General features: G+C 35.6%; 2 protein-coding genes across 2 annotated transcripts in view; both read left to right on the plus strand.

The window, feature by feature from the left end:
- LOC129412607 (uncharacterized) overlaps positions 1–9,050 on the plus strand; it is a 10,727-nt gene extending 1,677 nt beyond the window's left edge. The window contains exons 2-9 of the mRNA XM_055166682.1: positions 2,241–2,417; positions 4,009–4,055; positions 5,680–5,720; positions 6,260–6,346; positions 6,851–6,945; positions 7,054–7,162; positions 7,783–8,207; positions 9,000–9,050. Coding sequence (XP_055022657.1) covers positions 2,241–2,417; positions 4,009–4,055; positions 5,680–5,720; positions 6,260–6,346; positions 6,851–6,945; positions 7,054–7,162; positions 7,783–8,207; positions 9,000–9,050 — 1,032 coding nt within the window. The remainder of the gene's footprint in view (positions 1–2,240; positions 2,418–4,008; positions 4,056–5,679; positions 5,721–6,259; positions 6,347–6,850; positions 6,946–7,053; positions 7,163–7,782; positions 8,208–8,999) is intronic.
- Positions 9,051–11,412: 2,362 nt separating this feature from the next.
- Positions 11,413–19,823, plus strand: LOC110162006 (SAM domain-containing protein SAMSN-1-like). The gene is made up of 8 exons (XM_020926866.2): positions 11,413–11,644; positions 12,520–12,591; positions 13,145–13,273; positions 14,010–14,112; positions 14,830–14,978; positions 16,150–16,371; positions 16,925–17,075; positions 18,787–19,823. Exons 1-8 carry the CDS (start codon positions 11,588–11,590, stop codon positions 18,936–18,938), a joined length of 1,035 nt encoding a protein of 344 aa, XP_020782525.1. The 5' UTR covers positions 11,413–11,587; the 3' UTR covers positions 18,939–19,823.
- The last annotated feature ends 5,247 nt before the right edge of the window (positions 19,824–25,070 follow it).

The following is a 25,070-nucleotide window of genomic DNA, read 5'->3' on the forward strand; positions in this document are numbered from 1 at the left end:
CGTAAAGCAACAACTCATGTAGCAGATCCAGCTGGTAAAGTTACTGTCCAGCCTTCTTTATGGGGCATAGTGATGGCATTATTCTGCTATAGACTATTCAGGCTTATACTATTAAAGTTAAAATCATTTACTCTATATATGTTAACTTTGGTCATTTGGGTATAGCCTATTCTACTCAATCTTTTTTTTACATTGACAAACGTGCATTCTTACCATAGATTATCATGATTCTTACTGTGAGTATAATATATCTTCATGAAGATGACCTGAAAGTTACGTAGTCCATATTTTACCATTGACTTTTATGCTGTGGTTTTTCAAACAAATAAATCACAATTTTCATTGCCACATTTGAACTAGGTTATAACATTATGGCTGTTTATAAGAGATATTTGTTTGTTGTGGTGTGTAATAGGCCTATGTGCATATATGTTTGGATCACTATTACACACTCTTGACTTTCAGACTTTTAGGGTTAGGGTTTGTTGTTGTTGTTGTTGTTGTTGTTAACTTGTTTGCACATATTGCTCAGTATTTACAAAGTTTCATAAAAGTCTAATAAATGCACCTAGAGAAAGTAAATTGAAAGTGAATAAAGTTGATGTTTTGAGTTGTGTTGGACATACTTGCAGTTTGCGTAGGAAGCCCCATATGGCTGTTCAGATGCTGCAGCAGATGCACAGCTCCACGTGGACGGGGCGTGAATGTAGAGACCTGTCTTTGACCAGATGTCGATCACTGACAGGATTATTAAGAGCCATCCAGCCATAATAAACAACACCAGTGCACTCATCATAGGGCGCTGTTCCAAGAAGAGTCATTACTACATTGCAAAATCAAGTATTTGTTAATGTATTTGTTTTGTTAGCAGAAGTGTACCACAAAATTCTGGGCCTTCCTATGTATTCTAGGAGGATATTACTCCTAGAATACATTTTCATCTTAAATACAAAATCTTATCTGACATATTTCAATCTGGCTTTACATGCACAGACGACAAGCAAATTTAAACCGTATTTATTTACACATTGTATGAAAATATGATGTAATTTTCTGGTGTGGCTTCCATTCATAAACTTCATATCATGGAGGACTTTTATAATCAGATTCATTTGTGAACCTTTGACAGCTGGGCCCGGTCAAGCAAAAGTATACAGCAAGACCAAAAATTAAAGTTAATGCATCTGATATAAAAATGTATTCAACAGATAGCATGTGTACTCTAGTTTATGAAACTGTTTACCTTTTTTCTGTACCATTTTTGGTTCTAAAGTTACATACGTTTTAAATATACCTGGATGCAATATGGAACAAAATTATTTCCCAAATTTCAAAGACCTGCAAATCATGTAAATAAATTGATGTATTTAATCATATCTTGTGTTATTTGATCTTTGAACTGTTGATGAAGGTACATGATTTAAAAAAAAAAAAAAGAAAATCTATTTAAAATGATAAAAATTTGCTTGGAAGGACTGACATATTTTATAGAAATAGTTTCCATTCATTTTGAAGTAATATTAAAGTATTCGGAAGAAAAAAGATGACAAATTATGCAAAATCATGCACCTTCTATTTGCTTGCACAATTTTCCCTCCGTTACTTTTCCCTCCGTTACCATGACCTTTCTTAATAAAAAAATCTCATTACTCAAAAAGTAACTGGTTTTTCAACCTAATCTTGTACCATATTGTAGAACAGTATATTAAGCAAATATTCAAACCAGTTTGTTAAGGATATGTAAGTGAGAACCGTTAGTTATCGCTGTTTGTATTTATTGCCCAAAAAGTGCTGCATATTTCATTCCCTCCGTTACTGACATGAGTTTTAAAAATTTTTGTCAACAACTTGAAAGAATATCGCAGGGTTAACTTTACCCTATTGGAGTGCTAACTTTCCTACATTCTAATACATTACTTATTTCAATAGTCCCTCTAGTTTCTGAATAAGAGCTATTTGAATGTAAAAAATCTGCCCCTGTTTCCCTCCGTTACCGCTTGACTGGACCCAGCTGTGTACTGCATTTGCCCAAAATTATTACATAAAGCATAAAAAATATAAAGCACAATATTAGATTCATGTTTAACCTGTGAAGGAAACAAATCACAACTCCTGGTATGTTTTTGATGAAGTAACAGTATTATAACATGGCTTAAAGATCACAAAAGTCAATTTTGTGTAACATAGGCCCTTTAAACCTTGTCAAGTCCTAATAATTGTATTGCAAATGTGTGTATCAGGAGGGGTCCATGGACAGCTTGTATGAGGCGGTGCAGAGTTCTGGAGACCCTCCACAGCCAGTCCCGAACAGAGCCTCCAGTCGCCCCTGCAGCCGGACCGTGAGTCGCTCCGGCAGCCCTGCAGTTCTGCTTGAAGACAAGAAGAAATGGAGAGGATCTGGGAGGTCTATTTCTATGGTACCTTTTGTTTATTTTTGAATGCTTTATTGTTTCATACAGTATTTCACCAGTATGTCAATTTTGACATTCAAGTTTATTAGGGAAACACTGATACAATACTGGTGTTGGATATCAGTGCCAGTATTGCAAATTTTCCATGGATCAGATATCAGTTCCCAGAATATCAGTTCAGTTGAGGTCCCATTTTGGTCTATAAACTGGTGTGATAAGACAATTTACTGGACAATATTGGCCCAAAAAAAACTTGTAATAGTTTTAAATGTTGTTCTATAGTTACTTTAACTGATAAACAACAGTTACAAAACTCATCTGGATAACTTTTACCTCATGCTGTTTGTGTTTAAAAGAAAGAAATTATATTTTCAGTCTTTGCTCTAGTGTGGGATGATATCGGGGATTGACAGATATTTAACGTATTGACATCGATATCAGAACAGAAAAAGCTGGACTGGTGCATCTCTAAGATACAATATGTCATTTTTTCCTGTGGTATGGTTTATTTATTGCATGTATAAATGTGGTTTGGTCAGAAGTTTTTTCATTCTTTAATCTTGTATCATTGGGAATTAAATTGCAACAGATTTCTGACTTAAACCCCATCTGTTCAGGATAGCTTTCCCCTTCAGATTTCACTGTTCATTTTGTCTCTGTATTATTGTTTTTATGTGTTGCCGATAATTTTTTCATGTCTTTTAATCCTTTGTAAAGTGTCCGAGTGCCTTTGTCCTGATTTGGTTCTGGCTTGGTCCTGGTCTAGTCCTTTATTTGTTTCGTGGGAGTCTGAATTTGAATCGTGTCCTCTATGTTCTTGAAAAATTTTTTCTATTCACTGTAGTCAGCTTGTTTTGTTTTTAAGAATGAGGAGAATTTATAATTGTTTGTGCTGTAATCATCAAAGTCAGAATTTTGTTTTAACTTTATTAGCTTGAAGTTGTACATGCACCTGCACACTACTGTGAGTAAGTCTACATCTCCACAGATCTGACCTGTAACTTGGCCTGGTGATGATGACCTGCTTGTCTCCATAGAAATAGTTAAATTAAATGCCATACTGTGGAACATTTCAGGAAAAAAATAACATGGGGTCAAGCAAGTGGTGGACTCTCTACTGGAAAAGTTACACAGTGTGTAACAGAGTGTTTGATCAGTATGAATGAAATAAATATTGTTGTGGAAGTGGGGAAATAGATGAAAAAAACTGAAAAAAGTAAAAATAAATAAATAAATAAATCTTGCAAATTACACACTGTTGTCACTTCAGAGCAAGTTTCTGGTTATGCACAGTTCAAGACATGCCTGTCTTAATCAACCTGGTATTTGATGTTATTGTAATTTAAACATTTGTTTCATTTCTGGTTTCTCATTTCATTCAATTAAAGACAATACTAAAAAGGCATTGTAAAAGAAGTGGCACTAAATAATTTTATAAATGGAGTGACAAAATGACCAGATTGGACTAAAAAGCTGCTTAAAAATCCTAATGATGGACTGTTAGACAGCTGCTGCTAAATCCAAAGATTACATAAATTAAATGGGCCTAAATCTAATCTGGACAATTTGTTTATTTTTTTGTTTGTTTTGTGTCCAGGACATGCCTCAGATGAACACTGCCACCTCCAACAAAAAGAAAAGAAGGTGAGCTAGCACGACCAGTAGCTGTAAAATAAATAACAAATAACTGGTACCATTTCATCTTGGCACCAATTTGTGGGTGGTCTGGAATGTTGGTCTAAAAAGCATAAAATATGAAGATATGAATGAAAAACAAGGTTAAGAATTTACATTTTGACAATAGGGTCTGAGCTGAATCATTTGAGAAAAATATCTAGTAGTATTAGTACTAATATAAGTATTGTAATTTCAATGTTCAATTATGTTTTAATAATATGATTTAGTTAAAAGTTACGTTTTAAACGTGTTTAGAATTGACTAAATATGGCCTAACAAACGAATACAAGAATCACATGCGTTTTGCTTATACAGCTCTAAACTACAGAGTTAGCAGTTTATATGTGAAAAAGGCTATTTTGTTGTTTGTGGAAGAAATGGTACTTCTCTAAAATTGCAGCCTTTGCATCCATTCAAATATTAATATTAATAATGTTTAGCATAAAATGTTGAATTATCAATTTACATTCAGGAAACTCTGAATGTGTTTGTTGTTTTTAGATTAGATCTTATTCCCAGTCCCACTCTAAATCTATGTGTTGTTGAATGCATCCAGCAGTAATGAAAATATCCTATTTATAGCAGTGAAAGGGTTTTCCCCATACACTGTAGTAATACTATGGCTTGAAAGGTTCACTGTTTAATTTCACTCAGGGTTAATCCTTCTGACTGCTGCTCCACTGAACTCCATCTGTACTCTTCTTTTAACAGCAGCAATTACAATACTGGACTATATTTTCTACACGTGTCTTTGTGTAATAAAATTAAGGATCCTATATTACACAAAAGTGACTCTTGTGAGCTTAAAGCCATGTTATAATGTCGTTACCTAATCGAAAACATACCTGGAGTTGTGTTTTGTTTTGTTCACTGATGTTTGAGTAATTCTGCGTTATTAGGCTGTCTACATTTCCAGAGGTCCAAATGTGCTGTTCAACCCTGTGGTGCCATAGTGTAGTACTTTTCAAGTTAACAGCTTCCTTTTACCTGTAGTGTAGTAGAGATTGGTAAAGCTGAAATCATCCAAATTATTCTAGTGAAGATGTATGGAGTTTAAAAACACGTTGGAGCACTTCCTGCCTAACCACATGACATCACAAGGTGCACCAGAAGTCAACCATGTGAGAATGAAACAAATGATGAGGAAACAATAACATAGATCAGAAAATAAAGTAATAAGTAAATGTTTAGAATTTAACTAAATGAAATTTTAATTGTCAAATTTCAGTATTGACAAATTTTAGTAGTAAAATTGAACTGGGAGTCTACATTGGGAATGTCCATGGAAGATATTAGTTGAAACTGGTGGATGTTTAATCAATTTATTGAAGAGAAGGATTGTGATGCAATGGACCAGTTCAGATTATAACACAGGACGAGCTGATGTAAGAGGATTCAAAGCCCACCCACTAATTCTGAGCTGTCAACACCTTCACTGTTTAGCCTATAGCCTCAAATGCTAAGTACTAGTATAGCTATGCAATACACAACATACAGATATGAATGATGAGCTGGGATTGGATCATTAAAGACTAAACAAACCAGATTTAAATCTAATGTGCTTTATGTGCTTGTTTCATTTTTATTTCAGCACACAAATATCCAAATCCGCATCAGACAATGAGGCTTTTGGTAAGTGGATTGACTAACACTATTAATATGGGAGAGATACAAATATATAATGAAACAAATCTTTTTCCACAAGATATTAAAAGCAGAACATGCACATTATTGACAAGAACATGTACATTAGTAACAAGAAATAAACTGACTATTTTCCTTGATTTTAGTATCAATAAACACTCATTTCTCACTTACACTGCCAGCCCCCCAAAATTTGGACACACTTTCCCATTCAGTTTTTTTTTTAAATTTTTTTTAAACTCCTTTCTGCATTTTAGACACATACAGAAGACATCAAATACATGAAGCTGAAGATGAATTATGTAGTAAAGAAAATTACATAACTAATTGTTCATGACAAAGCAAAGGATTTGAATATAAAATGTAAACATAATTCCATATGTCTTGTTTCATATATTTGTCTTCTGTGTGTATGTAAAATGAATAAGAAAATAGTAGAAAATAGTAAAAATAAAGACAAACACTGAATGAAAGGGTGTAATAAAACTTTAGACTGATAAATCATTCTTTTGCATTTTAAATTACAGATAGTCCAGGCTGTAATAATGCATCTGCTTGGCAACCAGCCAGAAGTCAAGAAGATTTAAACCAAACCCTCCACCATCACAATGAAGGTGAGTGGGAATGTATGTAGAACTCATTACAAGTGCTATATTACATAAAATTGACTCTTGTAAGCTTTTGCCCATGTTATAATGCTGTTGCCTCCTCAAAAACATACCTGAAGTTGTGTTTTGTTTCATTTACACATGTTTGAGTAATGTTCACATCTACAAAGCTCAAAATGGTCTGTTCCATCCTGTGATATCAGGTTAAGTCAAGTTAACAGCTACATTTTACCTTTTGTTTAGAAGAGATTGGCAGTTCCAGAGCTGAAATTATCCAAATGACTTTAGTGAAGGTGTATGGAGTTTAAATACACAGTGGAGCACTTCCTGTGTTACCAGTTTGAGAGAATTCCTAAATATGCAGGGTTTGTGTGTTCAACATGTGTGAATGAAACAGAACACAACTCCAGGTATGTTTTTGATGAAGAAACAACATTATAACTGATCAGAAAATGGTGTAATATAGGCACTTTAAATATTTAAATATAATTTTTGTCATTTGTCTTTTAGAAATGAAAAGGATAAAACACAGAACAGAAAACAAAAGAGGAAAGGGAGCGCATCATACCGGCTCAAAGAAAAAGGAGAAGCCTCCTTCAAGTCAGGTAGATGAGAACACTTTTTGGTATAACCATAAACACATGTTATCGAAAAATGTAAGTTATTTATTTAGTGATATTTCAATTGTAACTGTACTATGACAACTTTTTCAGAGCAATGGTCACGATTCAAAAAATACAGTCAAAAGAGGCCAAAAGAGTGGGAAGAAGCCAGTTACAAAAAATGGGAAGGATGGGACGAAGAAGCCACAGAACTCCAGAGGTATTCAGCAGAAAATCAACTCTACTCTGAGCTAATGTGGAGTTTTTACAGTGGTGGAATATAACAAAGTAAAAGTAGTACTGTACTTATGTAAAGTAAAATGTATACTTAGGTACATTTTATAGTATTAATTATATATATCTGTACTTTCTACTGCACTACATTTCTGAACAGGGCATAAAAATAAAAGTTGTTTTTTTTTTATTGTTTGAGACCTGCTGAAAAGGCTGAGGGTTTATTTGTAGTTTGAGCAAACAAACAATAGTAATGAAAACAGCTAGAAAAAAAAATAAATTCAGTTATTTTTTTTATTTTTTTTTATTCTAAGCCTTATAAGACCTTGCAAAATACTTTTACTTTTTACTCTTTAACAAAATGGATACTTTAATACTTTTACTTTTTACTTTTACTTGAGTACTCCGGTATCTGTAGTTTTACTTAGGTATAAAAATTTTGTACTTCTTTCACCACTGAATTTTTATGCTTGTTTTAAAGTTCTTATTTTGGTGGCATGATGACTAATATGCTACTTCTGCTAATGCTATTGCTCATACTGTACAGTTAATCTCTTCACACCCATTAAGAGTTACTTGAGTTCATTTATTTTATTTTTTTTTTAGTGCAATCTCCACCAGGTGCCATGAGCCCCCTCACTGGGAACTTCCTGGATGTACAGTACAGGTGCGACAGAAGACCATATTTGGGCAAATGCTCCACACTTCCTGCTCAGGAGAATAACACCCATAAGCGAGGTCTGGATAAAGTCAGTCTTCCCGGGGGAGCAACACCCACCCATGCCCAGCGCTGGAGTAACCCCGGAGATGCCAGCCCCCTCTGGAGCAGCGTCCCCCACACCTGCCACAGGCCCCTCACAGAGTACAGGGCTCTATCTCAGGACCTCACTGTACCACCAGAGAAGGACTGGGACCAGCGCCAGGAGAAGCTCGGACTCTCCCAGGACAGTAGCCTCAAACGGGACAGTAGGCCTCAACTTCCTCCCAGAGTGCCACGGTCCAGTACTGATGTGGAACTGACCCAAGGAAATGTAAGACTGCACCTCTTATATAATACAGTTCAGTACTGTTTTTCGGTTATAAGCAAGTCAAGCAATATATAAACAGAAAGCACAAACAGGGAACTTACCACTGTCCCTAGAAAAGGAACAGTATATTAATGTCAAGACTAAACTTATAAAAAAACTTTATTGAAAGGAAATTACTGATAAACAATAGCTCACACATTACAGTACAATATCAAAGATCAAATAGCTGGTAATAAAAAATTCTGAATAATTAAGATGTCAAAAATACCTGGCATTGTGTCCTCACTGAATCAGTTACTATATAAACAAATGTGATATGAATCAAACTCACAGGTCCTATATTATGCAAAACTGACTGTTGTGAGCTTTAAGCCAGGTGATAATGTCATTACCTCTTTGAAAACATACCTGGAGTTGTATTTTGTTTCATTCACACATGTTTGAGTAACTCTTTATTATCAGTCTGTCTACATATTCAAAGCTCAGAATGCTCTGTTGACACCTTGTGATGTCATGTAGTGGTAATTTTCAAGTTAACAATTACCTCTTATCCATATGATTCTAGTGAAAGTGTATTGAATTTAAAAACACAGTAGAGCAGTTTCTGTCTTACCATGTGACACTACAATGTGGAAGTGTTTTCTGTTTCAGAGAAGACTTCAACCTAAATATGCAGGCTTTATGTGTTAAAAACATGTGAATGAAACAAAACACAACTCCAGGTATATTTGTGGTGAGGAAACATTATAACATAGGTCAGAGAATAGGGCAATATGGGTCCTTTAATCATAAAAGGGTGCTGTGGTCATCCTATTTCCTGCGGAGGCTGATCTCATCACAGATTGACCATTGTCTTTCTCTCTCTGACCCGTTCAGAGCTTATGGGCATCACGTGCAGTGCAACGACACAAAGCTCAGGCTTAACATGAGTTTAGAGAGAAGCGCCCAAGATGAAAAGGATGATCCCTGTGAGATTATAAGAGTCTATAGATGCTGTAGAGAGATGTGCAGTGTCACAGGACAGAAGCCTCTTAAGACAGACGGTATGACATAGAGTTAAAGACCTCTGGGTAACTACAATAGAACCTTATATTTAATGTGCATTTTGAACTATCACATATTACACTGTCATTTATAGTATGGTATTCAGAATACAGTTACTTTTCTGAAATCAAAAGAATACATTGCACTATTTTATTACAAAGTTTAGTCTTCAAATTGCACCCTATCAGTGAAAAAAATAAGAAACACTGAAACATATAAAGCTATTTGTAATGCTATAATGTGTAAATATCGTATCATATAAGTTTATACGCTCTATTGAGGTATTTTTTGTGTGTATATGCATAACAGTTAATGCAAATTTGAGAGGTGGAAACACATTTAATGACTTTAAAGCATCCACTACATATTAACAGAAGATACCAAATGAAAGGTTTTATTTCAAACTAACATATTTTTGACATTAAAATAATAATAATAATAAAACAACAATAAAGCTCCCAGTTGGGTTATTTGTAGAAAATCAAACCAAGTCTTCATTTCAATAAATACAATTAATTAATATAATTAATACCACACTGTGAAACCAACCAGACCAACCACCAGAAAAGTTACACAATGCACCTTTAGAATTATACATAATAAAAACAAAAAAAAACTGACCCAAATAAATATTAAGAGTCAGTCAAGTCCAAGCCTGTCAGTATGTTAGTTTGACCTGTTTGACCTCATATGGCAAATCCATTTGACTAATTCATATAATACATTGTATTGTAATTGTATGTAATCTCTTAACTATGATGGTCAGAATATCATATAGGTAAGTGTGAACTCTCTGAAAACAGGCCATTGCAGTAAAATTTATGGAAAATGTAATCTGAATTGAGAGGAGCATGCTCAGATTAAGCAATGGCTTTTGTGCAGAAGTACCTTTTGTGTCGATGACTAAGTGAAATCTGCCACTGTGTAAACACTGTGGCAACTCCAATATGGCCTCAGCGTCGTCAGCACTGTCAAGCCAAGGCCAGTGTCTTTGTTTCTTTTTTTTTTATGTCATACATTTTGAAGGTCCTATATTACATAAAATTGACTCTTGTGAGCTTTAAGATATGTTATAATGCTGTTACCTCCTGAAAAACTTACCTTCCCACTGTTGTGTTTTGTTTAATTAGAACATGTTTTTAACCCTTTATTATTTATCACTATCTGTCTGCATCTTCCACCTTGTGATGTCATCATGTTTTCAAGTTTACAGCTACCTTTTACCTTTAGTTCAGTAGAGGTTTTTAGTTCCAGAGCTGAAATTATCCAAATGATTCTAGTGTATGGAGTTTAAACATACAGTGGAGCACTTCCTGTATTATTACATGACATCACAAGGTGGAACAGAGTGTTTTTCTGTTTGATAGAAGAACTCAGTCTAAATATGCTGATGAATAACAAAGGAGAAATTCAATTCTGTCAACTGGACAAAAATGTCTCCTTTGCTATGGATCCTATCTGGCTGACTGAGGGATTACACAAATAACATTATAATATAGATCAGAAAATAGGGTAATATCAGTATTGGCTGTGATTTTAAAGAAAAGAAAATTCATCCAATTAATCCAATTAAAACTTCCCATTACATTAATATTTTACAAATTGGGAAGTGGTAAAACAAGAGAAAGCAAAATTCAGCATAGCTCTATATTTGTCATACTTAAGTCAGCACTTCCCCAAAAGGTCCTCACCCCAAAATTAAGAAATAAATGAGAAAAAAAGAAAAGAAAACTTGTCCAACGTCACTTACCAAAATGAACTTCCTCATTGGTATTTCAAGGATTGAAATGTACTATTTCCATCAAAAGAAGGATTTTTGTTCTTTGATTTGAAAAGTTGCATTTAATTTCATAGATACCCAAGTAGTTTTAATACTTTTATACTAATTTGAATAGTTAACTTTATCATCATTTATGTGTGTTGAAGTAATATTTTTGTCACCTGCCTACTTCTGAAACTCTCGAACTAACCACATTTTAATTGTGAGACGCAGTAGCTGATACACATTTATATAACCAAAACCACAAAATCTTCAGTCTTATTACAGAGGTTACTGGAACTGATTCTTGATGTTTTCTTCAACATGCCACAAATGCTCAGCTAAGCAGTATTTTCCCCTTCAAAGCGATACTGCTCTGAGCGCACCACCATCTCTATTGCCTCACATCCTGTTAGCACAAAGGAAGTCAAGCAACTAGAGCCCAGAACTCAGTCAATTCACTGTCTACTGTAATTAGGGCCAGAAGAGTTAAGCCAAGACAGTCTGAAGTAGTAGTAGCAGTAGTAGCTGTAATAATTATAGCAGTACTCGTAGAAATAGTTATAGTATAATACAGAAAATGTTGCATAGGGCAGCATCCAATGTCTCAGATAAGGCAAAGACCTGCAAACCCAAGGTATGTACAGTAATAATTAATATAATATATGAGAAGGAACAGTTCAAAGAGAAATTACAACTTTTATTTGTAAAGTATTTGAATTTAGGCTGTCAGTGATCTGTAAGTCCTAGTTTGGTTATTTTAGATTTTTATTTCACATTTTAAATATTTCTTGCTGTTGTAAAGTTCAATCTATGAATACATTATTGGATTTTCTGTTTGCTAATGCACTGTGACTTTGACAAACATAGTGAGTGTATTATATGGAATTTATCAGACTTAAGTTATAATTATATAGTAAAATGAAACCATGAAGATCAAGACTAGTCTCATGACTTCAAATATCTTTTCTATGTTGCTATGTTTGTTTTGAATTTCCTTTGGGGTCAATGAAGCATCTATCCAAAATGTAAATGTAAATCTGTTAAAATGTGTTACAGCTGATTACTGCTATAAAAAGCCTCTGTGTCACAAATGGTACCTGATAGAGTCTTGACAATAGCTATATTTTAATTGTGACAAAAGGTATAGATTTCTAACAGGAAGCAGAGCAGAGGCTTGTATTTGTGCACTGTGGTAAACCAGAGACTATCTAGGAGTGTAGCTCATATTTAACCAGGCTCTCCAGGGATTATTCATTTATATGATTATGTTGTGGCTCGGCTGCTGTGTGGATGGAGAGATTTGGGAGAGATTATAATTTTAGTTTATGAAAAAAATGTGGCGGCCGGTGGATGGGGAAATGGGGGGTGTATATCTTGTACTCACAAAAACTGCATTTTGTCTTGTCATTTAAGTCATATATTTTCTGCATAGATTCATTCACACAACAGTTTTAAAATATATATGTATTTACTTTGCTGACTCCATTTTTTTTGTTTCCTTTTGCACAGCGCTCCACAAGCTTTGGTAGATTTGACAGACACCATTCACCGTCCAAAACAGAAGAAAATGGACCAAATGGGGTTGGTATTTATGAATATAAAAAACTGTGAAAGTGTTTAAAAATCTGGTCTTCTTCTGTCAGATCAAATCTTGTACACTATCAGACTTCAGGAACATAGACATCATCTAGTGGTGTTATGTGAGAATACAATGGGGATGGGTCAGCCTGTCAAATAACTAATCGTCGCTTTAACAAAGTATCAGTTCATAGGTTCAACTTCCTGAGGACCTTTTCCCATTCAAAATAAATATAATTTGTTTTAATTTGTTGCTCACTATGGCAACAATCATAAGTTTTCATCATTCTGAAACCCATGCATATCTGTATCACAACTGGTAAGGTTGAAATAGTGCAACTCCACAGTAGTAAAGAATCAAACTAATGATAATTTCATTGTATGGTGATTTAGCTTTTTTTTGTGCCTCAATCATTCTATGGAAATTTTGTGCTGAAAAGTATTAAACTTTGAAGCAATAAAATCCCCTTCACTGTACAGGATGTTACACATTTTCCAGGTGCTAAAATCTTTTTTGGTTTCATTTTGTTTGAATGAACTTTCTGTATCTTTGTAGATGATAGAAGAGAATGAAACTTCAGACTCAAATAAATCTGCTGGACTTGGGAAGAAAATAAAAGTGATTTCTCTGACCATGCGCAAAAGGATGGGCAAAAAACACAACAAGTCCCTCTCTGAAGAAACAGTGAGTGACATCAAGGCTCATTATTATAAATTTTGATTTTTTTTTGTTATGTCATTAATTTAGTTTCTATTCTTATTTACTGTTTATCTAACTTTTATTTTTATTTTATACAGAATTGACAGAAATTATACAGACCACATTATCCACACTCATAAATGTAATAATGATTGTATTTATCACTAGATTTATTAGGAACAGAGTATTTTCGAGAAGCTCTATCACTTTCTCACATCTCTAACAGTCCACATCCTTGATCTGTTTTTCACAAACTTTCAAAGTGTGGAGGTGGTTTTCACGATAAGATATGAAGAAGGGGAAATCCGCAACTTTTGTTTTTTTGCATTGGCTTGCAAGACTTTGAATGAATTAAAAATATAGAATCAATTTGAGTGTATACTAGTCTATAGCAATGACATGATCACTCTTTAAAAACATAAACCATTATCTGCATTATTGAACTGAACTGACTGTATGAAAGTAATACATTTTTAGTTAGTAAATCATGTCTAATAAAAGAAAAATGATCTAAATATTTATATAATTTGGTGATACTAATGCTGCATCATGGGTCAAAAAATATAAGCACACTTTCCATTTCACAAGATAAATAAATGTATGCAATGTGTGGATTGTTAAGATCCTGAAGTCAGCTTTTGTAGTTATATAACTGTTTTTGTCCTTTTGCCAAGTCATCAAGTTTTCTTTTTAGTAAAGTTTTTATTTCATTTTATTCAAGGGGAATGACACAGACAGAGAGGCAGAGGCAGAAAGTGGAGCTCCCATTGAGAAAAACTCTGCTCGTTCCTTGGAGAGTCTCTACAGTGCACAGAGCTGCTCTAGTAAGTACCCAATACTACTTACATAAACTATATTAAAAAATAACAGAATACAAACGTTTTAATGAGGGATGCAGTATTATTTCTTTGAGTTATTCCTTTTTAATATTACATTGGTCAATATTATGGGTCAATTATTTTGGGGTATATCTGTGGACTGTATGAAGTGGATTAAGGGAGTGTGACGTCACCCATAGTGTTCGGTGCCAGTCAGATGAAGCTCTCGAGGCTAGCAGTTATAAGTTTCATACTAGGAATATGAATTTATTTACACACTAAACTGTGAAAAGAAAATAAAAACACCCGGATCATGCAGAGAGGGTTAATATGGACATTTTAAGATCAAAATGAGGAGGCTCACAGTTATAGAGAGAGGGGTGATAAATTTTCTATGTAAAATCAACTGTACCAGAGTCGATGGAGCCGGAAGTGCCACCATGTTCACTTCTTATTTGGAATGCAGCAGCTAGTTATGTTAGTTATGTCAATTTATATATACAGTCTATGGGTATATCCAGATATTTTGATCCCACTGAAGATATTAGTGTAGTTATGAAAACTATATAAAACCATTTTTAGTTTTTGTATATTTTTAAAAATTGCTGTACATATTGATTCACTCTTCTGCGTTACAAGCTCCCTCAGTGAATACTTTAGTTTGAGTTGTCCTATAGTAGTTCATAATAGAGTCTTGTATATTGACTGTTGCTGTGTTTTCAGGTGGAGTGAGTGAGTCCGTGGCCTCTGCTCTGCGGGACAGTGTGAAGCTAGAGGAGGACGGTTCATATCAGGGACAGTTCTGTGGAAGAGCTCGTGTCCACACAGACTTTGTGCCCAGCCCCTACGACACAGACTCTCTGAAGTTGAAGGTATTATTAACTTTTATTATTAGGCCTGAACAAGTCAAAGCACAGTTATAGTTATCACAGTGTTTACAGTGAATACAAAAAGCAAAAACACTATAGAGTAACTGTGTAGACTAGTAGTTCTTCGCATATCTGCAAAATTGTTTTCAAGTCTGCACCTGTTTAACAAAAAAATTCTGTTTGGACTGATCATTACATTTGTCACTCTTATATTTTAGCTATTAATTAAAACTACATGAGATGGCTCATGTCATTCCAAATGACTACATACGGTAGTTTCAAGGTGTTTGGTGTATCCATTGTCCATGCTACTATTGTTCCAGCCAGGATACAGTGTGCAACTCCAATGCTTTGCCAGGTACACCAACAGAGTTAGAAGAAGGCTTAGCTTTGACAAATAGATAAAATTGCAGATAAACTAGTGACTTGGTCAATTTGGTCACTCCTTGTTTTTTCTTCTTTTTATGTTTCTGCTTGCACAATCAGTTTAAGTTACTGTATTTTCCGCACTATTAGGCGCGCTCTTAAGCCTCCAACCCCATCAAAAAACGACTACGTGTCCGCAATCCAGAGCACCCTATACACAACGCTTATACGCTTCTAGACACAACTGAACAACTGAGTCACTGCAAACACGCCAAACAAAGTCCCACTGACCCATCTAACTGTTGTGTTTCGTTTAATGTCCGGTGCGGTTTATTTGTGAAAAAAGTTTGAAAATAGACCATTCTATGACAGTGCGCCTTATAATCCAGAGCACTTAATAGTATGCGGAAAATACGGTATGTCAGTTTGAAGAATACAGCAGCATGTGTAAAACAAATAAGTGATACTATACTGTGGTACTTTGAAATTGTCACTATGGCTTCAGCCACTGCACACTATGTAGTAGACTTTGTTGTAGATTAAGATTGCTGTGGTTTAATTCCCCTTAAATGGCAGTTTAGATCACGTTCACCCTGGTCCACTTGTAGACCAGACTTAATCCTGCAGTGGGCCTGGTTAAGAGTGGGTGTAGACCTGGCTCAGACTAACTGAAAAAATACTTAAATTTTAGTAGTCTTATTGTTTTTGCAACATTTAACACAGATTCACATATCTGCTTTAATATAAAACAGAACAAATAATAATGTAAGTAACCTGCAGTAAAATAATGCATTTGTCTTTTGTTTAGGCTGGTGACATTATAAACATCATCAGTAAGCCTCCGATGGGCATTTGGACTGGCATGCTCAACAACAAAGTGGGAAACTTCAAATTCATTTATGTGGACATGTTAGTGGAAAAAGAGGAAGAGAAGGAAGAGGAAGAACCTCCAGTGATCCGACAGCAGAAACTGTGTAAAAGGCCACGTCCCAAAACTCTGCTGGAGTTACTGGAACGGCTCAATCTGGAGGTGAGGTCAAAGTTCACTTGGTATCAAACAGAAAATCATTGTCAGTAATACAGACAAAAGATCAGCTGCCATCAATGAAGAAAATATTGATGCAAGATGGATATTTCAAACCAGAAAAAACTATAATAAAATGAGATCCTTTGGACACCAGGTTCCCACCATTAGTATTATGAGAATAGAAAGAAAATAATATTTTTAAATTGATGTATTTAGTGACATTTTCCATTGCATGGTTGCCTGGCAAATTCTAAATGATATCTCTATATTTTTTACACAGAATAACACAAGTTTGGCCCCCCTCCATTCTTTTCGTCTCGAGCTTGATCAAACATGATCGTGCATCAGATTTGTTTGTTTTTCAGTGACGCATGTGAACTGAATCACCTTTCATAGACAGATACTTAATTGATCTCAGTCAGCAAAATGTTCATACTATATGCTACTTTAACATATGCCATGATGATGATACTCTTCAGTGGCTATAAAGTCATGTGTAATCAGTTTAGATACATATAATGCAATAGGTCAAATTATTTGTTGTTATTTTTTGCAGGAGTATGCCTCTGCCCTGCTGCTGAACGGATACCAGACTGTGGAGGACTTGAGGCACCTTCAGGAGAAACATTTGATTGAACTCAACGTCAAAGACCCTGAGCACAGACTTAAGCTGCTGGCAGCTGCTGATCTCCACTACACTGAAGAAGGTTAGAGGAAAATAATCATGTCTGAATGTGCATCTGTTTTTTATCTTTACAGCAACAATAAAGGTGCACTATGTCACCTTTTGCCTCCATGGAGACGTTGTTGCTCTGCCTGGATTGTTATATATAGCTGAACATTAAACTTTTCTATCTGTTTCCATGAGAAAAGATTAAGGTAAAGGTCAACTTTAATAGTCATTGTAGGAAATTTGTAAGTGACGCCACCAGGCCAAGTTAAGGATCAGATCTGTGGAGAGAATTTTCAAGTAGTAGACGATAGATAAGTTTGATTCCTTAGTGTGGAACATTCCAATAAAAGGGATAACAAAAATGTCTCAAAATGTTACACAGTAAAGTTAGTAGAAGACAAATCTAATCTGTCAGTTCTTTTCACAAAATTAAAAAGGGCACTTCACTTTCCCAGAACTGCAACTTCATATAGTTTTTTCTTTTGTGTTAGCTGAGAGGATATATTTCTTAATACTTACTACTGAATAATACAGTGAACCATGTAGCAGGAAGTGGTGAGCTGTACTAACATGAAGTTATGGCACAACCCACAACACTACTGCTTTTTGAGCATCACATTTAGTTTACTTTCAAGTAAGATTAACAAATACAAATGAAAACAGTGGACAACTTAAATGGGATTTAGGGCTTTGTTTCAAAACTGGGTGCCAGTCTGAACAGAAAAGCATTGTGCCTACTGAGAGGAGCTTAGCAATGATTTCCTGTGACTCAGACAGAAAGTGCTTAAGAGACAGAAGCTGTTCCTGTAATCTGAATTAGACGTCTGTTTATTTTAAAGCTTTAAAGTCTAAATAAAAAGTAAACTCCTACAATCGGACACAGTTAAATTGGGAGTGCAGTTTCAGTAGTATTTTGTGTAATATATATGTTTTTAATATCTTTTTTGCAATTGATAATCAATGTATTTAGCAGCTTTACAAGATTAAGTAAAGGAATAACTGTTCGCGTGATACCCATGAAATGATTTTGCATAATATAGTCACATTTCAATAGATTTTTAAAATAATTTTGCCTCATGTAGCATCAGTCCCTGTGTCAATTATAACCCTCGATTTATGTTGCCTTCATATTGTGAATAGTTTTTTTTAACAAAATATTAATTTAATATACCCAAGTTTGATCAATTTCCATTTTACTTCTGCCCTATGTCATGTGTGCATTGCAGTTAGTTTGTTCATTGTCATTTTCCTGTATGGGCTGCTCTGTGACTGGCAGATGGGTAGGCTGCAGTGTGCCAAGCCAAGCGCATGTTCACTCATAACACTGCAGTCATTTAATCAGGCTCTACAGACACCATCCAGACACCATTAGTTTAGTGGTTTGACAGTAGTTTCAAGGATTAGTGCTTCCTATTTGGGAATTATTAAAATCATGCTTTTTGTTGCCTGCCTGTAAATATATATTTATATCTATTGGTTTCTACATTTTTATTTATTTTTTTGGCATATTCCCAGATCATATGCTTTTCATATAAATATATACCACATAGGAAGTGTTTATCAAAAATGAAATGGATATATATATATATATATATATATATATATATATATATATATATATATATATATATATATATATATATAATTTTTATTCACTTATCTATCTACTGATGCTGATAATTTGGTGACATTTTATAATTTTATAATTAATAACCTCATCTCATTTTATAATCTCATCTCCACAGACGATGTTGTGGACACAGAGGAGGATAAATCGACCCACAGCCTACAGGAAGAGGACAGCGACTGCCCCCGAGACTCAGGTTGCTTCATCCCATCTGAATGCTCCGACACCAAAGACGATACTGAAGGGCTCACGGAGGCAGTGAGCTCATGAGGACTCAAAACTGATTTGTTTACAAGGAAAACTGAATACTTTGAATACCACCGAATAACATGACAGAAGGAAGCAAGTGGCCCAAACCGCACACAAGATTTGGTAGAACTGTCATGTTTGTGAATTTAAAAAATGCTACTGATTGGAATCAATTGTACATTATAATTTTTTATTTTACATGTGTATTTATCTGTATAAATCCATGTTTCTTATATATTATATATAATTTATCATACTTACATAACATGTCGCCCATTTATCACTGATTATTTGTTAATATTTCTTTGTGAATTTCCTTTTCGCTAACTATCATATTAATATTGGGTGTAAATATCTTTATAAAAATACGAATGTTATTTTTTTTAAGTCTGTGAACCAGATGTGTGTGTATCATTTTCTGTACATTTTGTAATTAACCTACAAAATAAAATAAATTATAATGCAATAATTATGTTTATTGCTTCTGTGGGAAATATTATGTGTTGGTCATGCTAATTCACCCAATATTATGGACTTTGGAATGACAACACGGTGGAAAACACGTATGACTATCTATAGGTCTATATAACATGTTTTTTCTGTACTTTGAGTGCCATAAAGAACATGTTTTTCTGTACTTTGAGTGCCACGAAGCAGAAAAACTGACATATGTGGACCCAGTGGCATGTTCCCACCCATGATAAGGTGTACTGGGTCAGCAGTATTGTTCATTTTCTTGCTGTATATGCTAAATCAACAAGTTAATGTTTTGTCAAGATGTAGTATAAAGCTACCCCTGATTTTGAGTTGGTCAGAGACGTCGTTCCGGGGTGGCAGTTGTACTTGGTAATCAACTTGAATCTCTCTCAATGGAAATGCTGAAATAAAGTGGCCTGTTCTCTCGGATTCTCCATCTCTCGTGCTTCTTTTTAGGACACGCATTGAACCTTCCGAAAAAACCCACACTTCTGTTCAATCCAAATCTAATAGTAGTAGTGTATGGACCGAATGCCTAGTAATGTTATCAGACTCGAGCGGCAGAAGCTGGCGACGGGTTGGCGAAGGGCCTATTAGTATCTCCAACATAGATCCATGATCTCAAAGAGATGCGATGCTAAGAGTGGCCAGGAAGTGAATTGACGTGAAGCCATGATGTTCGAATGCGACAGAGGTTTCCGAAAATTTATAATTTAAGACAAAAGTGGAACATTGTTCTCCTAACCAACCCACCCATTTGTCACCTAGTGAACAGTGGCGAAAACTCAGGAAAATTTGCCCCAATAATAAAATTCGTGGTTCTCTCATTTTTGGCTATTTCCAATTTCCAACCCCCACACAAGAAAAAATTGCATTAGGGCCTGGCCACACTGCACGTGCCAGCATTTATATGCTTAATTTCGAGAAACCACAGTCGGACGCCAGTGCAAAAGGCGGTCACACCGGCAGCACCAGCAGTACGTATGCGCGTGGCACGGGCTCTATGGAGGAGCACGTCATGAGTGCGTACATTTCAGAAAATACAGGATCCAACCTATTTGTTGAAACTCTACGTGAGTGTAGGCACGCGTGCTTACGCTCAATAGATGCATGCTTTCAAAATACATAGAGAGCATGCATCTATTGTTGTATTTGTGCATTTATCATGAGCACAATGTAGTGTATTTCTGGGGCAGAAAGACTGTTAATTAGTGCTTTGAAATGTATATTTGAAATCCTCACTTTTGCCGTGATCAGCTGTTAGTTTCACTGTAGAACTGTGCAAGTGGCAAGTCGCCCAGTCAACTTTGGCAGCATCAATGGAGATAAGTTAACTAAAGTCAAGACAATGGCGAAAACAAGGAGCAATGCATCCAAGGCAGAGTTCTGTACCGGGTCGGGTGAGAGGGGTCTGGATGCAGACACATGGGGAAAGTGGAGCTCCACTCCAGACCGGAAACACGTGACCTCCACCGGATACACGTCATATCTACGATAAACTTTTATTTTTTATTCGTATTAGCCATTTTAGCCGTGTCCCAATTCAAGGGCGGCAGCTTTCGAAGGCTGTGAAGGCTGTAGCCCTCACCGTAGCTGAAATGTGACCGGTATAGCCCACGGAGCCGCCCCGTCGCCTAGCAACCGAGACACTTTGCTAATGCTAATGCTAACAAAACGTACCAAGCAGATTACGCACAGGTAATCAAACTGTTGGAATTTCAGACCAAGTTATTCTAATAATTCTCATCCAAATCTTATTGCTAAAAACGAAAACTTATGTTTAATATTTATATATATATATATATATATATATATATATATATATATATATATATATATATATATATATATATATATATATATATATATTTCTGGGATACATCTAAAATAGACTAAATTACCTTAAAGTTTCAAAAACTGATGAGATTATTAATTATTAATAAAGTATTCTTAAATTGATAAAGGATTACATTTATACCGGGGATGTATTTAAGTGAGTTTATGAAGAAAGACATCACTCCTTTGAGAAAAGATGGTTTATTAAACAATCAAAGGATTGTAAATACTGTAAATATATATAATGTGAATAGTCAAACATTAAACCCATTACACACACACACGCACACACACATACTGCATTAATAGGTGAGTACAAATAGCTGTATGTCAGTGTACTCTCAAAGAGTTGTTCCCATTTTGCTGAAGCAGAAAAAAAATAAAAAAATATGGAATGAATAAGAACTGTGGAGGAATTCAGATTTGGACCCATTCCAGAGAGATTATACACACAGAAGTGCAACAATTTCAGTACCAAATGCGCTATTAAGTCAAAGCATTAAATATTAAAACAGGACCGAACAGAAGTGGAGAATCCCAAACACAAACTGCACCAGGGAAACCAGAGAGGAAACCAAACAACAAAAGATAGGATTCTAAAGTAATTAATACAAAGAAACTTTTTTTTATGGAATTTGTGCACAAAAGTGAAATCTTTCTAACACCTCACTCATGTAATGTTGATGGGAGCCCAAAGGAAGTAAAAACCAAAGAAAATGGAACCAAATGGAGAAACCCACATCTTTTAAAAAACAGATCATTTGGAATAATCTTAAGGTACAGTATATTTTAGTAATCCTTTTTGAGGGAATTTTGTCCTCTGCATTTGATACATTCATCAGGAGCAATGAACTACTGCCATACACCTGTGCAGAAAGGAACCTTCTTACTGTGAGTGAGTGCTCAGCCACTCATCTTCACTTGAGCTTTGTTCCAAGGGTTGAGGCCCTTGTGTTCTGTCACTTTTTTGTGGTCTGAATGTAATAGTTCTGACCCTTTGATGTTGCATTTGTGACCGATATAAGCTTACAGGGATCTCTTCTTGCTGCAGGTTTCACTGGTTTTATTGGTCTGTTTATGCAGACTTTAACTCAGGTAGGTGACATTTCTGTGTGAATCATCATCTCAAAACAAGGCCTGAATATGCTGAGGATTTTATGTTTACAGTCTAAGGCTTTAGTTTTAGGCCTAAACTGGTCCGAAAGCAGGCCATATTCTAAATGTTGGTGCACTTTTATGGAGACTGCTGGTCTCTTTTGGTCTGATCTGGTCTAAATGTGGGCCAGATTAAATGTTATAATTATAAAATTATATACCATAATTTCCACAGGCTGCATTTGGGCTTTGGCCCTTCTGTGTTTTTGTTGTGTGCTTCGACTGGTCTAAATATGGGCCAGATTTAAACAGGCTGGTAAAACATGTTATGGTTGGGTGAAACTGAAATTACTTGTTGTAAACTAACCCTTCAACAGTTTCATTTGGAGTTAAAAAGGTCTGAAAACTGACTTGATCTTTGGATTGTGTGTATGTTTTACATTTGGTTTGGTCTGAACTGGTCTAAACGTGGGCCAGATTTGGACTGCTTTATAGAGTGTGATGGCTCTGGTTCTAACCATTACACTAAACTGAAAGTCTAGTTGTAGTATCCTAATCCAACTCTTCCATAGGTTTGCACAGGGTCTGTTCATTTTAACCAGTTTGAAATACATTGACATTTCTGTTTAAACACTGTATTAACTTTACAGTGCTAAAGGTTAAATCTCATGTTAATATTGCCATTGTGTATGTTGTAAAAATTTTTGGGGGTTTCTTGTGAAATGACAATTCTAACTAGGGATGGGCATGATTAGTCGATTATCGATAATTGATCATTAAGAATTTCATCGATTACGTTCATTTTAATCGACAAACCAAATGTAGGCTGCTGTGCGTAGCGTGACCAAACAGGGCTCCGTACATGTAGCTCTCTGCACTCAGAAGGAGCGAGACACAAACAGAAACAGTCGGTCAGTCTGCAACGCACTGAAGCACAAATGCGTATTTAACATGATTTGTACAAGAAATTCTACGCGTTCCGTTGCGTTCGGGACAAGTGGGAGGCCATGCGCACAGTGTATGAAGCAGCACATATGTTTCGGTGTCCAGTGGGAAAACGTTTTGCCAGGTGAGAGTCGCGCAACATCGATGACAAGTCCCCACCTCCTACCCCCCGTACGGTGTCCTGGATTTGACAAACGCAAATATGGTCACACTAACCTGTATTACACTGAGTCATGTCTTTTAATCCGACAGAAATTGACCGCATCAGTGCACAAGAGCTGTAGTTTTGTCTTTGCTTAGTTTATGCAAATTAGCGATGCGGTTTTAAGTTTCGTTTCTGTGAGAGTTGCGCAAAACTGCATTAAACACATTATAATGTCAAACGGATTGATGTGGCTCAAAAGTCGTTACGGTTTATATGTCGTAAAGTTGAATTTATTTATGCAGATTAGTAGTGCAGATAGTAATAAAAATGATGATCATTTTAATATAAAAACTTTAATGATTAATCGATAATCGATCGTTAATTCTTCCGACGATCGATTAAGAAAATTTCATCGAATGCCCATCCCTAATTCTAACCCAAACTCTTCTGACTCCTCTCATTGTAGATCTACACTGTTTTACTTAACTTTTTAACTTGTCTTCACAGGTCCAAAGGCTGCTGTTTATGGTGAGTATGTCTGCATGTGCTTACTAACACACGAAGTCTATACAAGCATGGGCGGTGGGTCTAATCCAGCCACAGAGGACGCTATGTGTGTCCCTCTGTGCCAGTCCCCAGCCTGGATAAATGGAGAGGGTTGCTTCGGCATAAAACCTGCCTTTTTTATCCTGAACTTAAAGTGAACGTAAAGGGATAATTGAACTATTGTGTAATTTTAGACACACCCTTTTTTCACAGTATGGTTGCAAGGTAAAAGTTATGAAATTGGCTCTGTATCTAACAAAGTACTCCACATAGCCCAGTGCATTGGTGTCATCTGCTGGAGAAGGAATACAAGAACCAGACCTCCGGATTTACAATATTCAAACACAGAACAAACAGAAATCTCCAGTTACAAAATACATTGCATCCAGGTGTCCTTTTTTGATAACTGACCAAATTTGTGATTTATTGAAATTTCAGATAAATTTAAATTGCCTCTGATTTCACTTTTGAGTCACATTCCCTTATTTTTAAATAAGTTGAAAACAACAGAATGAAGGTTTTCTTTAGTCCCACTTGATTGTTTTATGGGATAGGCTATTTAAGAGTTGTTTTTTTTTCCTGAAAAATTTTAAACCTGTCCTACTCTGGTCAGCTGACCCAGACACCGTTGCTATGGTAATTGGTAGCTTGTCTCGTTTTCAGGTTTTGTTAAACGTGTTGTGATATTCAGATAATAATCTTTTTAGCTTTTTAATACTCATTTTTAGCTGAGGTTTGTACTTTTGTCTCATGAGATCTTAGTTATTGTCTGTGAGCCCAGGCTCGTTGTCCGCAGATGGGCCAAAAGCAGAAAGACAAGAGGCCGAGAAAGAAGCGGAACTTTCACCCGAAGCACCGCAGTGGAGCTACAAGACACAGGTATAAGTACATGGTACAAACACAACCAGAGCATCGTCCTCCATCTATGGAAGGGTATGATCTTATTGCAGATCCATGCCTCCATAATGTTTATCAGATTATTAGACTCATACGCAGCTGTACTCAGGTTATTCTCGGTTCTGCACAAGTTTTATTACCCAATGTTTTGTAGTTTCTATTAAGTTAGTGGTGTCACAGGAGCAGCTCTGTTGCCTCAGGGTAAAGTGAAC

This window comes from Boleophthalmus pectinirostris, unplaced genomic scaffold (assembly GCF_026225935.1).
Source record: "Boleophthalmus pectinirostris isolate CB_2022bp ecotype Guang Dong unplaced genomic scaffold, ASM2622593v1 HiC_scaffold_9, whole genome shotgun sequence".
In the NCBI taxonomy this organism is placed as follows: Eukaryota; Metazoa; Chordata; class Actinopteri; order Gobiiformes; family Gobiidae; genus Boleophthalmus; species Boleophthalmus pectinirostris.